At 47.7% G+C, this 16,911-nt stretch overlaps 1 protein-coding gene across 9 annotated transcripts in view; it reads left to right on the top strand.

Annotated features, from left to right (window-relative positions):
* MOK (MOK protein kinase) overlaps nucleotides 1-16,580 on the top strand; it is a 71,625-nt gene extending 55,045 nt beyond the window's left edge. For 4 of the 9 annotated variants that reach the window (XM_014854525.3, XM_070514378.1, XM_070514379.1 and 1 more), the window contains 5 exons: nucleotides 6,001-6,102; nucleotides 7,042-7,215; nucleotides 7,870-7,984; nucleotides 9,566-9,766; nucleotides 9,850-10,407. In XM_014854525.3, the coding sequence (XP_014710011.1) occupies nucleotides 6,001-6,102; nucleotides 7,042-7,215; nucleotides 7,870-7,984; nucleotides 9,566-9,766; nucleotides 9,850-9,930 (673 nt within the window). In that variant the 3' untranslated portion in view covers nucleotides 9,931-10,407. Of the gene's footprint in view, nucleotides 1-6,000; nucleotides 6,103-7,041; nucleotides 7,216-7,869; nucleotides 7,985-9,565; nucleotides 9,767-9,849; nucleotides 10,408-15,575 lie in introns of those variants that run through there. The other 5 variants (XM_070514373.1, XM_070514377.1, XM_070514374.1 and 2 more) reach the window with 4 other exon arrangements.
* Nucleotides 16,581-16,911: the final 331 nt, after the last annotated feature.

Below are 16,911 nucleotides of genomic sequence, written 5' to 3'. Positions count from 1 at the left end.
TCCTCTGCCCATTTTTTGATTGGGCTGTTTGTTTTTTGAGTGTTCAGTTGTGTGAGTTCCTTATGTATTATGGAGATTAACCTCTTGTTGGATATATGATTTGCAAATATTTTCTCCCAGTTGGTGGGTTGTCTTTTTGTTTTAATCTAATTTCTTTTGCCTTGCAGAAGCTCTTTAGTCTGATGAAGTCCCACTTGTTTATTTTTTCTTTTGTTTCCCTTGTCTGAGAAAAGATCCTTTTAAGTTCATTGTCAAAGAGTGTATTACCTATATTATCTTCCAGGAGTTTTATGGTTTCAGAACTTATCTTCAAGTCTTCAATCCATTTTGAGTTTGTTTTTGTGTATGGCATGAGATAGTGGTCTACTTTCATTCTTTTGCATGTGGCTGTCCAGTTTTCCCAACACCATTTATTGAAGACACTGTCTTTTCTTCATTGCATGTTCTTGGCACCTTTGTCGAAGATTAGCTGTCCGTAGATGTGTGGTTTTATTTCTGGGCTTTCAGTTCTGTTCCATTGATCTGTGTGCCTGTTTTTGTACCAGTACCATGCTGTTTTGGTCACTATGGCTTTGTAGTACATTTTGAAGTCAGGGATTGTGATGCCTCCAGCTTTGTTCTTATTTCTCAAGATTGCTTTAGCTATTCGGGGTCTTTGGTTACCCCGTATGAATTGTAGGATACTTTATTCTGTTTCCATGAAGAATGTCATTGGGATTCTGATTGGGATTGCATTGAATCTGTAGATTGCTTTGGGTAGTATGGATATTTTAACTATGTTTATTCTTCCAATCCATGCGCATGGAATCTCTTTCCATCTCTTTATGTCATTATCAATTTCTTTCAGTAATACCTCATAGCTTTCATTGTATAAGTCCTTCACCTCTTTGGTTAAATTTATTCCTAGGTACTTGATTCTTTTAGTTGCGATTGTAAATGGAGTTGTATTCTTGAGTTCTCTTCTGTAAGTTTGTTATTAGAGTATAGAAAACCAACTGATTTTTGTAAGTTAATTTTGTACCCTGCTACTTTACTGTACTTGATAATTATTTCTAATAGTTTTCTGATGGGTTCTTTAGCATTTTCTATATAAAAGATCATGTCGTCTGCAAACAGCAAGGATATCACTTCTTCACTCCCTAATTGGATTCCTTTTATTTCTTTCTCTTGCCTAATTGCTCTGGCCAAAACCTCCAGTACTATGTTAAATAAGAGTGGTGATAGTGGGCATCCTTCTCTTGTTCCTGTTCTCAGGGGGATGGTGCTCAGTCCTTGCCCATTGAGTATGATGTTGGCTGTGGGTTTGTCATATATGGCCTTTATGATGTTGAGGTAATTTCCTTCTATCCCCATTTTGTTAAGAGTTTTATTATAAATGGCTGTTGGATCTTGTCAAATGCTTTCTCTGCATCTATTGAGATGATCATGTAGTTTTTATTCCTCATTTTGTTAATGTGGTGTATCACGTTGATTGATTTGCAGATGTTGGACCATCCCAGTGTCCCTGGTGTGAATCCACTTGATCATGATGTATGATCCTTTTGATGTAATGCTGAATTTGGGTTGCCAAGATTTTGTAGAGGATTTTTGCATCTATGTTCATCAGCAATATTGGTCTGTAGTTTTCCTTTTGTGTGTTGTCTTTGTCAGGCTTTTGTATCAGAGTGATGTTGGCCTTGTAGAATGTGTTAGGAAGTGTTCTATCTTCCCTAATTTTTTGGAATAGCTTGAGAAGGATGGGTATTAAATCCTCTCTCAAAGTTCGGTAGAATTCCCCAGGGAAGCCATCTGGTCCTGGGCTTTTATTCTTTGGGATGCTTTTGATTACTGATTCAATCTCTTTCCTTGTGATTGGTCTACTCAGATTATCTGTTTCTTCTTGAATCAGCTTTGGGAGGTTGTAAGAATCTAGGAATTTATCCATTTCCTCTAGATTATCCATTTTGTTGGCATAGAGTTTTTCATCATATTCTCTTATAATCTGTTGTATTTCTGTGGTGTCCATTGTTATTTCTCCTCTTTCATTTCTAATTTTGTTTTTCTGAGCTTTCTCTCTTTTTTTCTTTGTGAGTCTGGCTAGGGGTTTGTCAATTTTATTTATCTTCTCAAAGAACCAGCTCTTTGTTTCATTGATCCTTTCTACAGCCTTTTTTGTTTCAATGGCATTTATTTCTGCTCTAATTTTATTATTTCTCTCCTTCTGCTGACTTTGGGCTTTGTTTGTTCTTTTTCTAATTCAGTTAGATCTAATTTGAAATTGCTTATTTGGGATTTTTTTTTGTTAAGGTGTGCCTGTATTGTGAAGAATTTCCCTCTTCATACGGCTTTTGCTGTATCCCATATGAGTTGGTATGGAATGTTGTCATTTTCATTTGTTTCCAGATATTTTTTGATTTCTCCTTAGTTTCTTCAGTGATCCATTGCTTGTTCAATAGCATGTTGTTTAGTCTCCACATCCTTGTGCCTTTCTCAGCTTTTTTCTTGTAATTTTAATTTCTAGCTTTATAGCATTGTGATCAGAAAAGACGCTTGTTATTACTTCAATTTTCTTAAATTTATTGAGGCTTGCCTTGTTTCCCAACATATGGTCTTTCCTTGAGAATGTTCCATGCGCACTTGAGAAGAATGTGTATTCTGCTGTTTTTGGATGGAGTGTTCTATATATGTCTATTAAGTCCAACTGGCTTAGCTTTTCATTGAATTCCACTGTTTCCTTGTTGATTTTCTGTCTGGATGATCTGTTCATTGATGTGAGTGGAGTGTTGAGGTCTCCTACTATTATTGTGTTATTATTATCTTCTTTTAGGCTTGTTAATAGTTGCTTTATGAACTTGGGTGCTCCTGTGTTTGGTGCATAGATATTTATAAGTGTTATGTCTTCTTGATGGAGTGTCCCTTTGATCGTTATCTACTGCCCCTCTTTGTCTCTCTTTACCTGTCTTATCTTGAAGTCTACTTTGTCTGATATAAGTATTGCAACACCTGCTTTCTTTTGTTTGCCATTAGCTTGGAGTATCGTCTTCCATCCCTTCACTCTGAGCCTGTGTTTGTCATGGGAGCTGAGATGTGTTTCCTGGAGGCAGCATATTCTTGGGTCTTATTCTTTAATCCATCTCGCCACTCTGTGACTTTTTATTGGAGAATTCAATCCATTTACGTTTAGTGTGATTATCGATATACAAGGGCTTAATGCTGTTATTTTATCACTCATGCATTTCCTTTGTTTCTTGTCCTGTGTGTTTTGGTCTATCCATTGAGTTATGTAGTTTTTTATGATGTGTTTGTTTTCACCTTATTTATTATTTGTGTTTCTGTTCTGCTTTTTTGTTTAATGGTTACCATGAAGTTTGTATTCAGAATCTTGTGTATAAAGATAGTCCATTTTCTGATGGCCTCTTATTTCCTTAGTCTGAACTCATTCAGTCCCTTTCCTCCTCCCCTCCTAAGCTGTTTTTCTCACATCTTATTCCATTTTGTGTTATGAGTTTGTGGTTAAAATGACAAGATTATCTTTGGTTTTGGTGTTTTCCTTCCCTTTATCTTTAATGCTATACTTGAGTATTTGCTATCCTATTCTGATTCTGTCTATGTATTTATCTCCTTACTCCATGCTTTGTAACCCCTTTCTCCACTTTTTTTTTTTTCCAGATATGAAGGCTTTCTTGAGCATTTCTTGTAGGGAAGGTCTTGTGGCTATGAACTCCCTTAGCTTTTGTTTGTCTGGGAAAGTTTTTATTTCTCTATCATATCTGAAGGATATTTTTGCTGGATAGAGTATTCTTGGCTGAAAGTTTTTGTCTTTCAAAGATTTGAATATGTCATTCTATTCTCTCCTAGCTTGTAAGGTTTCTGCAGAGAAATCCACTGAAAGCCTGATAGCGGTTCCTTTGTAGGTTATTTTCTTCTGCCTTGCTGCCCCTAGTATTCTTTCTTTGTCATTCATTTTTGCCAGTTTTACTACTATATGCCTTGCAGTAGGTCTTTGACATATCTAGGAGATCTGGAAGCCTCTTCTACACGGATTTCCATCTCTTTCCCTAGGTTTGGGAAGTTCTCTGCTATTATTTCTTTGAACACGCTTTCTGCTCCATTCTCCTCTTTTCTTTCTGGAATACCCGTAATTCTTATGTTGCATTTCCTAATTGAGTTGGGTATTTCTTGGAGATTTTCTTCATTTCTTTTTAGTCTTAGTTTTCTCTCCTCCTCTGTCTGGAGCATTTCAACATGTCTGTCTTCGATTTTGCTGATACACTCCTCTATTATGTCCACTTGAGTGTTCAGGGAATCTGTATTTTGTTTTATCTCTTCCACTGTGTCATCTCTAATATTTCTGATTGATTCTTCTTTATAGTTTCAATCTCTCTTGTGAAGTAGCTCCTGAACTCGTTGAATTGTTTCTCTATGTTCTTTTACCTTGTTGAGTTTTTTGATGATAGCTATTTTGAATTCATTGTCATTTAGATTACATATTTCTGTGTCCTCAGGACTGAATTCTGGGTACTTGTCGTTTTCTCTCTGGTCTGGAGATTTGATATAATGTTTGGTATTCCTACACGGGGTGGCTCTGGTCTTAGGCATTCTGATATTATTTGATTGCAGTTAATGCCTATCGTCACTGGGTGGGGGTCAAGAGCCATGTATGCTGAGTGCTCTGCCTTAAGCCAAGATCCCAGGCAGTGGAGTGGGCGCAGGGTGGGTACTTTCTCCTGCGTGCTCTTGGGGCTTTCTCACTCTGCTCTTGCTATCTGCTCTCCTGGGGTGTTGGCTTGATGAGGTCACCCCTTGCAAAAGCCCTTGCCCCAGTAGAGGCCTTCCCTCTGGGCTGCGAGGGCCCTACAGAGTCCTTGATGTTCCCAGGAGCGAATGTCCCCTCCCCCATTCCTTCCCTCTTGGAGGCCTCCTGCAGTCACAGATTGCAGTCTATTAGGGGAGGGAGCAAACTCTTCTCTTACCCCGTTCCAGCTCTTCTGAGGGGTCTCCAGCCTCTCCGCCCTCCATCATGTGGCCACATGTGTCTCTCTGACGTGTTTGTGTTGTGTTAGGATGTCCTCTGTTGGAATATGGATGTCCCTTTTCCTTGTGTGTTGGAAGGGAGAGAATCCTGGGCAAGTTCATTCTGCCATGTTGCTGACGTCACTCCTTGACTTTGTTATTTTTGATTTCTTCTTTAATTTTTTCAATGATCCATTGACTTGTTATTTTTGGAAAGCTGAGTGGCGATTTCACTGAAGCTAAAAGTGCCAACAGAAAATCCTTTCTCATGTGCCAAAATCCTTTTAACTAATTTGGAACAGTGTTGAAGGACTTAAATGTTAAGAACATGATGGCTGTTGGCATCTAGTCAGCACAGCATCCTGCTGTGACTCTGTCATTAAATTGTGCTGTCTTTGTCATGCTTCCTCCACGTCAGAGCTGTTTCCTGCTCCCCTGCCTTTTCTTCTTCTCTCCTGTAGCCGTAAGGTGTTGCTATCTTCCTGAATAGAAGCTAGTCTTACTATCAGAGCTATATTTTTCAAACTCTTCTTCGTGGCTTGTAATATGAATTCAATTTATTCATATAGATCTAAAATCTTTTATCCAAAATCCGTAAAAGCTCCAAAAATGAGCTTTCTTGGAACTCATTTGTTGATAAAACCTGACCTTCCCCGCCCTGGATTTTTGTCAGCAAACTTACCTCGGCCATCAGGAGGCTTGGCATGGAGATTATGGATTGCAGTCAGTGTGAGTGTTCACATTTCACTGCAGAGACTCCATGGTGTCACACACACAGGAGTGTGGCTCTGTCTCTTAGAAGGACACGTAGGGCCTGCTGATGAAGTAGAAGCAGAAAGGCCTAAGTAGAAGGGGGATGGAAATCTGTTGGCTTCGAGGATTACCATCTAGTGGGAGGATTGTTTCCTCGAGTTTCCCTGTGAGTGAGCCATCCGGTGCAGGGAGACTAGCCAGGATGAACAGGGCCACGGCCTGTCCTAACCAAAGCCCCTTGTCATGCCCTTCCAGTCTGCAGCCCCTCTTCCCTGGAGCCAATGAGCTGGACCAGATCTCAAAAATCCATGAGGTCATTGGCACGCCTGCTGAGAAGACCCTCACCAAGTTCAAACAGTAAGTGTGGTGTGCCCCCAAGAGTCCCACGTGGAGTCGCCCCCTGCCAGGGCTAGTGGTGCGAGCAAGTTGAGGGTGGGGCCAGGCTGTGCCTCTGTTGCCCTTGCAGCCCCTCAGTCCACTTGGGTCCCCGTTGCCACTGAAGTGCTCCACTTACCTTGAGGCACTAGCATAGTGGCTGCTCAGACAGAGCTGTCACCCCTGGGGCCCCCCAAGGTGCACTCTCCCTCAAGCATCACGGAAGGATTCTCACAGTCTTGGTGAGGGTCTGTGCCCTGAATATTTACACGGGACTTAGAGGCTGGTGGGTGAAAAAGGGACCCAAGCACCAGCTCTGCAGCGAGGACTTCATGCAACCGTCACCCAGCGTTACTGTCCACGCTGGCACCCAGACCAGCAGTCGTTAGGGTTTTGTTTTTGTCAAAGATGAAGCTGAGGCTGGGGAGTGGGGAGGGAGGGCCCCTGGGCTGAGGTGGGCAGGCAGAACCTAGCACCTCCCAGACCCTAGGAAGGTAAGGAGATGACAATTATTTTAGGATTCTTTCTTTTTCTTTTTTTAAACTTTATTTCATTCCTCTCAGGTGGAAATGTGATATTAGTCTTTTCGAGAAAAAGTATTCTTCTTTTTTAAAAAATGGACCATTTTTTAGAGTAGGTTCAGGTTCATAGCAAAACTGAGTGGAGAGTGCAGAGGTTTCCTGTGTGCTGCCTGGCCCCATACTTGCACAGCCTCCCCCACCGTCAGCATCGGCACTAGAGTGGCCCACCTGTTAGAGTTGATGAGCCAACACTGACATGTCGTTATCACAGTGTCCAGGAGGGCCCACTCTTGTGTTGTACGTTCTATGGGTTTGGACAACTGTAGAGTCATGACTGTGGACCAGCCAAGTGCTCTATATAATGGCATGATTGTTTATTATCATTGGGCTTTTAATACAGGTCGAGAGCTATGAGTTTTGATTTTCCTTTTAAAAAGGGATCAGGAATACCTCTACTGACAGCCACCGTGTCCCCACAGTGCCTCTCCCTCCTGCACGCAATGGTGGCCTATGATCCCGATGAGAGAATCACTGCCCACCAGGCCCTGCAGCATCCCTACTTCCACGAGCAGAGGTAGGCTCGCTGGCGGGTTTCTGCGCGGCCGCAGGAGCTGGCTGGTGAGAGCCGTGGGGCACATGCTGGGGCACGTGGTTCCTGGGAGCAGCTCCCTCTGTGCTGAACAGTGTCAGCGCTTCTAGGAACCCACGCCTTGCTCTTTTCTGGTATATCCTCCCAAAAGGAGGCAGTTAGTGGCTCCACAACAGGGTGTAAGGAGGGCTTTGTAGCTGCTTTGTGATTGATGCCAAGGCTCCAGTTGTTAAGACCCGGGGAGGAGCCCACACACATCCCTGTAAAACAGGTCAACCCGCTGTAAGGTTTGAGAGTGTGTCGAATGGCAGCTGCCCTGAGGGCATCTAACTCCACACCTCTGTCCACTCCCGCCTGTGTGACCATGGAGGTGACGTCTGACCCAAACCTCGAGTCACTGGGCGGGGCTGTGAGCCTGTGGCAGGGCAGTGCCCATGGTTCACAGAGGCCTCTCTGCTCCTGGCCCACAGACTGTCAGGCTGAGACAGAAAAGGAAAAACGCTCCTCAGGATAGTTCACGTGGAAAAGAAGTAGTGACAATGCACACAATAGACAAATCTGGAGCCAGAGCGGGCGACCAAGCAGTTGTGCTGTGCGGGCTCTCAGGGGAGGCGTTCCCTCCTCTCTTCTTCCCTGTAGGGCAACTGAGAAGCAGTCTCTGACAAGCCACAGAAAGGCCTTCCTTCCAGAGCGCCCCGTGGCACCTCAACTACTCAGTAACAACTGGCAAATTTCAAAGGAGGGCAGAAAGCAGGTACTGGATGAAATCAGTGAGCTGGAAATGGGCCTGGCACCATGGCAGTGGATGTCTCCATGTGTTAGGACGTAGGGAGCCCGGCTCTGCTTGCTCCTGCCCTTTCTGCCACAGTAGCCAAGGGTCAACCACAGTGTCCCTGTGAGCAGGCCCAAACAAGGGAGGTAGGGTTCTTACGTGCGTATGTGCCAGGTTCTATGCCAAAGCACCTCACAGACGTCACCTTGTTGTGCCCTCAGACTGACCCTAGCAGGGGGCACAGAGAAGCTATAAACACTGGCCCAGGACACTTAGCCAGCCCTGGGCAGCCCATGACTTCTCCACTCGGCCACCAGCCCCCCGAGCACAGCAGGTCCCAGATGACTATCTCTGTCTAGTCACAGAGACTGTTTCACACACTTTTTGGTTTAGAAACAATAGCTTCACTTTGCCACATCTTCACCTTTCCTTTCACGTACCTTGTGGCCCCTGTTTGCTCAGTCCCACCAGGTTCACAGTTATGGGCTGGCCCCGACTCTGGGTGATAGTGCACCCTTCCATCATTTATTTCGCATTCATCCCAGCCTTTGAGTGTCACCCCGTGCTCGGAGCTGTGGATGCAACAAGGCAGCTTTGCAGAAATCTGTACTCCTGTGTCCACCACCTGCTTGATGGCTCCACTTGGATCTTTAAAAGGCAAAATGTTTGAACCCCATCTCCTGATCTTTCCCCCCAGACTTGCTTTTCTCCCCGCACCTTCCCTCCCAGATGGAGGCAGCTCCCCTCCAGCTGCTCAGGCCCTAAACCGTGGGCATCCTGCTCCTTTGGCCTTAGCCTCCCTCGTTTTGCCCCCTAATTGCCGTCCCTGCTCGGCCTTCCCGCCCTCCGCATCAGATGCTTGTCTGACCAGCTCACTTCTGCTGGCACCCCACCAAAGGCCCCCCGCCATCAGGGCCGAGGCCCACGCTGTCTGTAACCAGTTAGGCTTTGTGGTACAGAAAGTCTGTCACAAGCCACTCTTTTAACTGTGGTGCCGTGGACGATACATAAACCAATGGTGGGGCTGTGTTTCAGTAAAACTCTGGACACTCAAGTTAAATTTAATATAATTTTCACAGGCCATGAAGTTTTTTCCGACTATTAAAAAATGCAAAAACCATTCTTAGCTCACTAGCCACACAAAAGCAGGCAGTGGGCAGATTTGGCCTGAAGGTGTAGTTTGTCAATGGACTCCCCAGGGAGTTAGAGCAGAGGCGTCCTTGGCCTTGGCCGTTGGAGAGCTGCCCTCGCCATGACAGCGTCACAGTGTGGCCTCCCCAGATGTCAGGCCACGTCAGGCCGCAGCGGCTGCACCGAGGGGCGGGGCTCAGCATGAGCACTGATGTGTGGAGGCTTTGCCTCCACTGTGGGGCTCTATGAGCCAGTGTCCACCTCCCTTTTGGGTGGCTGGGACACAGTGTCTGTTGTCTAGTCACCGAATGGTCACACCTCACAGTCAAATTGTGTTAGGCAAAAGTATTGCAAAAGAACCTCTTTTGTTTTTCCTAATTTCCATAAAGGGGACATCATCATATGTTCAACTGACCTGTGTTTTATTTCAAGAAACAGTCCATAAAGCAAGAGGAGGACCATCCCAAGAGACAAGGACCAGCCTGCCTGATGGAACTGCCCAAACTGAAGCTTTCAGGAGTGACCAAACTCTCCTCGTACTCCAGCCCTGCGCTGCAGTCAGCGTTCGGGCCCGGAGCCAGCGGGACAGTCCCGGTGCTGAGACCCCTGAAGTGTGTTGGCACAAACCCGAAGGTAGCCTCTCTCCCTAGCACCCCTCAGCGCGCCGCGCGCACCCAGCCTGGCCGCCACTGAATGTGTGTCATTTTCTTTAACAGACAGATACGCAGAAGGACATTAAGCCCAACCTGAGACAGTGTCGCCTGCCCACAATAGGAAGGAAAGCTGGAGGGTACTGAGCAGCTCCAGCCAGCTCGCCTACTCTGCAGCCTGAAAGCAGGCGCAGCCGCCCAGCGGGCCGACGGCCTCTGAGCCGATGGAGGGCTCCAGGAGAGGCCTGGCCTCCCCGGTGAGGGCTGCCCCGCAGACAGCGGCACCACCCGGCCTGGAGCCCGCCGGCCCACGGGTACTCACATCCCGGAAGCAGCTGTCCTGGATGTTCCAGTCTAATACATTTGTAAAACCACCTCATTCTAGGGTTTGATTTTATTTTCATCACCTAAGAATTTGGAGCAGGGAATATTTTGTAATTTTTTATGTGAATCAAAACAGAGAAATTATAATTTATATGATGTATTATTTAGGCTTGGTTTCAGCACGGGCCCTGCGTGTTGTGCCTTCTTGAGTCCATCACTGGTAGTGTGGTAGCATGTTACAGCTGCCAGGTCACACTATTGGAGACCCCGGATTTTTATTAAAAAATAAGCTATCATTACAATATTTTGTTTTAATATTTTCTGAGTTAAACATGTGTACCGACTATACATTCCTGTATTTTAGCTTTTGCTATTAGGGGCTTATTAGGGGAATTGATTTTGTTAGGAAGACTCTGGTTCGGCTTAATTTTGTTTCACTTGAAAAACCACTAAGGGGTAAGCGCAGGCTTGGGCTCGGTGCCCCGGTGCCCCCAGGGAGCCGTAGCTGCGCCAGGCAGGCCGAGCACGAGGGCAGGTCGGAGCGCCAGGCTTCGCAGGGGCTGCCTCGTTCCGGCTCCTGTGAGTAGACAGCACTGCTTCCTGACGGCCTGGGGGTGCCCTGAGCTTTGTCTCCGGGGCCCCCACGGTAGCTTGGGCACAGAGAGAAGCCTCTTTCCTTGTGGGGGTGGCATGGGAACGCTGGAGGCAGCAGTGGTGCTGGAGAGAGCAGGGCAGGCAGTGGCCAGGCTGCCAGGCCGAGGAAAGAAACCCTCTGAAGCCCCTTTTTGTCTTGGAATGTAACCTGATAACTGAGTGTTCCTGCTTTTTCTCATCTTCTCAAACTTACAGTGTTTAAAAAAAAGCACTTTCGCAGGTTAGTTCTTAGTCTTCTTGTTCCTTCTTTTAAGACAGATATGTGACACCCTTCCACATGCTCTCCAGTGGCCATCACCTCCAGCCCACCCAGCAAGGGGTGAAGCAGAACCAGGAGTGACAGGACAGCTGGGCTGTGGTGGGGTGGATGTGGCAGCCACAGGAGGGGCAGGCTGGAGCCAGTATTTTACAGGCCGGGGTAGAGAGAGGGGCTGTGAGCACGGAGGTCGCGTCGGGTGGAGACCCTGTGGGTATGGGCCATGAGGGAGCAAGGAGCCCAGGAAGGGCAAGTTCCAGACCAGAAATGAAGCTTAGGTGGCATTCAGAGCTGCGTGCACATGGGGAGGGGTTGGAAGGAGCTTTCTCTCTAACCCGTTTGAGGGCCTTCAGGGACGCCCCATTGTGGCAGTGGTGTTGGGGGGCAGGAAGGGTGCTGTTCTGCCTCTGCAGAGGACCTGAGAGTTCTCAGCCACATGGAAGCTGAAAGTTTTACCAACACAGCTGGTGCTGCGGCCCAGCAGCAGGAGGGACCGGCGAGACAGATGGCCAGAGGAGACGGGTGCAGAGAGGGACCCGCAAGGCGGTGAGCGCACACTCTGAGCCCGGCGGGGGAGGCTGCTGGAGAAGCCAGCCCCACGGAGGCGGCGGCTCAGAGGGCACGCTGCTGTCCTCGAGGACTGGCTCTGAGTTAGGGCACCTCTAAGGACTGACAAGTGTTTGTGTCTTTAGGAAAACTGTTGCTCCCTTTATAAAATTTGAAGGGAACATCTTTAAAGTTCTTTGCATACCTTTTTGAGAAAGCAAACTTGTCCCTTCCTGTGGCAAGGCAGCAAGTGGGGGCTCTCTGGGGCAGGCCAGGCCCTTGAGGGACACGACCTGTCCAGAAAATGAGGCCCTTTTTGTTTTGACTTGGTCTCTGGAATCAAGTTCTCTGAAGCAGCGTCGGGTCTGGCACATCAGGCACAGCCAGAGTGGGGCCTCCCGGCTGGGCAGACAAGCAGGAGACCACAGCCCAGCTCCAGCGAGCCCCGCAGCAGGCGGAGCTGGCCCGGGTCACTGCACACCTGCCTCCATGGCGGAGCCCCCAGCGGGGCTCCACATCAGCTTCACGAGGGCAAACCCACTTTCCTGCAGATCGGGAGCAGGAACAGCCATTGGCCACCCTGGGGCTTCCTGCATTGCTAGGAGCTTGCTACCGGCCCCCCCCGCCCCCCGCCCCCTCCCCGTCCAGCTCCCAGCAGGGGAGCCAGTCACTGGGGCAGCCAAAATCACTCCTGGCTCTCTCTCTACCCTGTCTGTGGGCCCAGCAACGGGCAGGTGCTGGCCAGGGCTTAGAGGGCACAGGAGGCCACCCTGGCCTGCTGCCAGAGCCCTGGCAGGGTCTCTGCCCCTTCCAGATTGGAAAGATTGTGAAGAAAGGCAGCAAGGCCATTTCAGCCTTTCCGGGCGACACTAGTAAATGGCTTCTGAAGCACCTGAGTTTTGGCCACAGAACTCCAGAGGGAAGTGGGGCTGGAGTCTCCCACCTCCTCCACTGCCACCCAGATTCACTCATTCCACATTGCTGAGCACCTGCCGAGTGCCTGGTGCCCACCCTTCTGCACTGAGCCCTCCTATCACAGCCCAGGAGGACGTCTGGGGCGGATGCGCTGGGCCGACTGTCCCCACGCTGAGATGGGGTCTGGGGGTGGTGTGGGCAGAGGCAGTGGGCGGACCTCTCGGTCCAAGGCTTCCAACTCTGATGGCACGTTAACTTTGGAAACCTGCTCACAGAGTAGAAAAGCGGAGGCAATGCCTCCCAAGTGACCTGGGCCCTGCCATCCCCTGGTAGTGAGGGCACCCCTGGGCGCGCTGCCTGTTTCCTTTGGCCAGGCTACAGCACCAGCCAGCAAGCTCGCCACAGGGGCCCAGAGCTGAGCGCGACTCCACTCCCTGGATTGCCTGCCTCCTCTCGGCTTCCCTCAGACCCGTCCCCACGCAGCAGCACGCACTCGCCAACTCCAAACATGTAAGAAAGCTCACAGCAGGAAGTAAAAGCAAAGGAAAATTGTACCAGGGGAGCTGAGCCGACTTCCGCCTCCTTCTGTGGCTTCTGAGTGAGGGCATGGAGGCCGGCCTGGCTGCTGAGTGCTGCGCGTCCGTGCTGGTGGCAGGGATGGGGAGCAGCACAAGGCACTTTGGTTTTGGAAGCTATCTTGGACCACTGGGCCAGGGACCAATCTTAGGAATCGAGCCATAAAAGTACAGATTCGTTCCTAGGACTGACGCATCGACAGCAGACTGGGACGCGTGTGACAGCTTCTGTACAGCGATGATCGACTGCAAGCTGCATTCCAGAGCCCAAGAGCCATCTGACTGACCGTGCTTGAATTTTAACACACATAATTGATATCCTGCTGCCAAGCAGATTCACCTGCTGTTTCCTACAAATACACAAGAAGTACACAGAAAAAGACGAACCAGAAGGATCACAAAATCAAGAATTCTAGACTTGATGTTCAAGGGCAGCCCTTTCTGATCTCCAGAAATATTCGTGGCTTCCTTGTAGGTCTTTTGAACCTATGAGTTGGTTTCCTGTGTAACTGACGGCACCTAGAAACCAGTGCTTTGACTAAGATGACGGAAAGACCAAATATCCAACTATCTAAAACATAGTAATACTTTAATATGAAGGACTTTTTCTTGAGGAAGATTAGCCCTGAGCTAACATCTGTCGCCAATCCTCCTCTTTTTGCTGAGGAAGACTGGCCCTGAGCTAACATCTGTGCCCATCTTCCTCTACTTTACATGTGGGACGCCTACCACAGCATGGCGTGCCAAGCAGTACCATGTCCGTGCCCGGGGTCCAAACTGGCAAACCCCGGGCCACTGAAGCGGAATGCACAAACTTAACTGCTGCGCCACCGGGCTGGACCCAATATGGTCATTTGGAAAGTATATGATACATAAATTCTGATATATCACTTTGACTTAAAATGCCCAGGTGTCTTAGTATTGTGTAGTATTCACCTCTCCAGAAGGCGCCCACTGTAGCGCACATCCCTGTGACGGGCTCCACAAGCATCTGGCACTTCCGAGTGGAAAGGTGTGTACTCATCTTTTCTAGCTTAAGATCAGTTAGACATGCCCCAAATTCAACGTGATCAGAGAAATGTGTTTCCGACAGTTCATAGTTTGAAGCTCACCAAATAAAAGCACCTTCAAACGGTCCACCTGTGGAGGATTGCCATTGTTATGATTCTGGTAACCTGAGGGCCTACAAGCAGGTGTGGAAGTGACCTGCGTCCCAAGTTGCTCGTGAACTGGTTTCAACCAAGTAAAACCCCCGTCATCATTTCATTAGCCATTTCATGTCACTGTGTCATTAACAAAGCACGTTCATACTCACCTTGGAGACCGGGTTGTGCGTGGTCACAGGCTTTCAATGGCAAGAGAGGCGCTGGTGGACTTGAAGCTGTACGGAAAACACTCGCTGCAGGCGCCGGCTGTGCGCAGCTGCCTGTGAGGGTGGCCACGGTGGGGGAGACCGTGAGCGATGGCCACGGTCAGGGAGACTGTGCAGGGCCAAAGAACTCTCCAGATGAGCCACGGTTTGAATAGTCTGTCTTAAAATGGACCGTGACTGATGGAGAGGGCTTCGAGGAACGTGGTGTAAAAAGGATGAAAAAATTCCATACTAAACATTTAATTCAACAAAAAATTACATTACAAATTGAGCCAGTTTGGGCCGGCCTGGTTGCGCAGTGGTTAAGTTCGCACGTTCCGCTTCTCGGCAGCCCGGGATTCGCCGGTTCCGATCCCGGGTGCGGACATGGCACCGCTTGGCACGCCATTGCTGTGGTATAAAGCACATATAAAGTAGAGGAAGATGGGCACGATGTTAGCTCAGGGCCAGGCTTCCTCAGCAAAAAGAGGAGGACTGGCAGTAGTTAGCTCAGGGCTAATCTTCCTCAAAAAAAAAAAAAAAAGCCAGTTTAACAGAAGATAAGCAAACGATATATTCAAGATAGTTTTAATATTTTCTTTGTGAATTAGAAATATCACTCTTAATTGATGAAAATTACTAGTGAAGTAACCATTTCCCCCAATAGCAGAATTACATTATTTATACATATAATACAGAGTTGACTGCATTGGAAACAACAGTATTAAAATAAATGTTAACAGATTAAAAAGGGCATCTTCACTCCACACCTTGGAGGGCCATTATACCCATAGTCAAAGTAATTTTCTAACAGCATTAAACTATTTTAAGTGCAAACAACTTTTAAAAATCTATGATTGCAGCATCTGTCTTTCTGAATTACATGTTTAGGTCAGAAAGTAACAACTTTCTTTATGAGTGCATTCTAGGTGGTCTTCTGACCTAAGGTATAAAAAACCAGTGCAAAAACAGACAGAGTGAAGTACTATTTATAACAGTTGAATTTAAGGGAATTTCTTGTCCAAGAAATATTTTATTTTACACTATATATGTTTTTTACACACACACATTTACATATCTATCTATCTATCTATATATATATGAGATTTTAATTACATTAAGTCGTAGAGTAAAAAGCAAGAAAAATCTCATTTCTTATTTTTTACTGCAGCCCCAAAAGAATGATTTAAAAATGGAGACAACTTCTTTGGGTGAGCGGAGGACGCCGTGCCGAGCGAGCCCCCGCGCCGCGGTGCTCATGCGCACACGGCTCCGGCTGACACCTGCCTCCCGCGAGTGTCTGACGCTCGTGGCTGAAGCGCAGCTCATGGCTCCGTTGTCGTCACTCCCTCAAGACCGTGTCGGGGTGAGAATTTTCGAGCAGTAGAGGGGTCGCTACACTACAGTTCCACCTGGAGAATTGGCCTGGTTTTGGGATGACAATAAACCCTGCAAACAAAGCAGTTTACATTAATCCAGCAAAACACTGGGCAGCGAGAAAGTCACAGTCACTCATCCTTTCCCAGCCGTTTCACAGGATCCAAATTAGACTGCTGTCGGTTTGGAAGCCAGTGTTTTACCAGATCCTCCATTTTCATCTATTTGAATCCTATCCAGATCATTGCATGACATTCCTAACTCACTGAATCCACTGAACTCGGCCCCTGCTCGGGTGTAAGACTGCGGGTGGGGTGGGCCTGGGGGAGACAGTGGTCTCTCAGGGCCCGGGTTCTTTGGGACGCCCTCGGCCCAAAGCGGGGGCACCGCCCAGGGGGCCGTTCATGCCTCCCCCACAGGCTGCAGGTGAGGCCCGTAGTGCCCTCACACGCACTTCAGCGCCAGCGTACAGGGCCCAGCAGATAGAAAAAAGAAGGATCCAGGCCATGCCCTCGGGTGCGACGGACTTGGGACCGGGTGTTGGAGCTGATCCGCTCCCTGCACCAGTAGGAGGTGGTATCTGTCCCTTCCGGGTGCTCCTGAGCGGCGCGGGGACCCCACTGATTTCTGCAATACACGGTGAGCTCAGGTGGACCTGAGAGGGTTTAAGAGCTCTTACATTTCTTTGCATTTATTATTGGGATGCATGTTCTTACATGATAGTTTGGCATTCATCTATTAAGAATAATTTTAAGGTTACAATAGTGCAACATTAAAGCTATGAATTTTCAGTTCTCTGAACACAAGCTTATTCTTAGGCTGTCCTGAAAAATGCTTCAGTTGGTTAGTACTGTTTACACACAAGCCTTTAAGCAAACTGCTGCATTTTCACATATTGGACTTGTGTGGACACAAATGAGGGGTGACAATCTGAAATTGACCTTCAGCTCTGCCTACACCCTGTTGGAGGGAAGCTGGGAAGCGTGCTGCCCCACTCTGTCACTTTATCTCCAGTTTCTTACCTTAAAACTGAAATCTGTTAGTCTAGACAAGAACAGGAAGCAAAGAGCAAATGGAACGTAGCCACTGACCCCTGCTGAGTCTATAGGAGCTCTTTTCCCCGGATCCAG

This window comes from Equus asinus, chromosome 7 (genome assembly GCF_041296235.1).
Source record: "Equus asinus isolate D_3611 breed Donkey chromosome 7, EquAss-T2T_v2, whole genome shotgun sequence".
Lineage (NCBI taxonomy): Eukaryota > Metazoa > Chordata > Mammalia > Perissodactyla > Equidae > Equus > Equus asinus.
The sequence above is the reverse complement of the archived record's forward strand: the minus strand, read 5'-3'. Positions and strand labels throughout refer to the sequence as shown.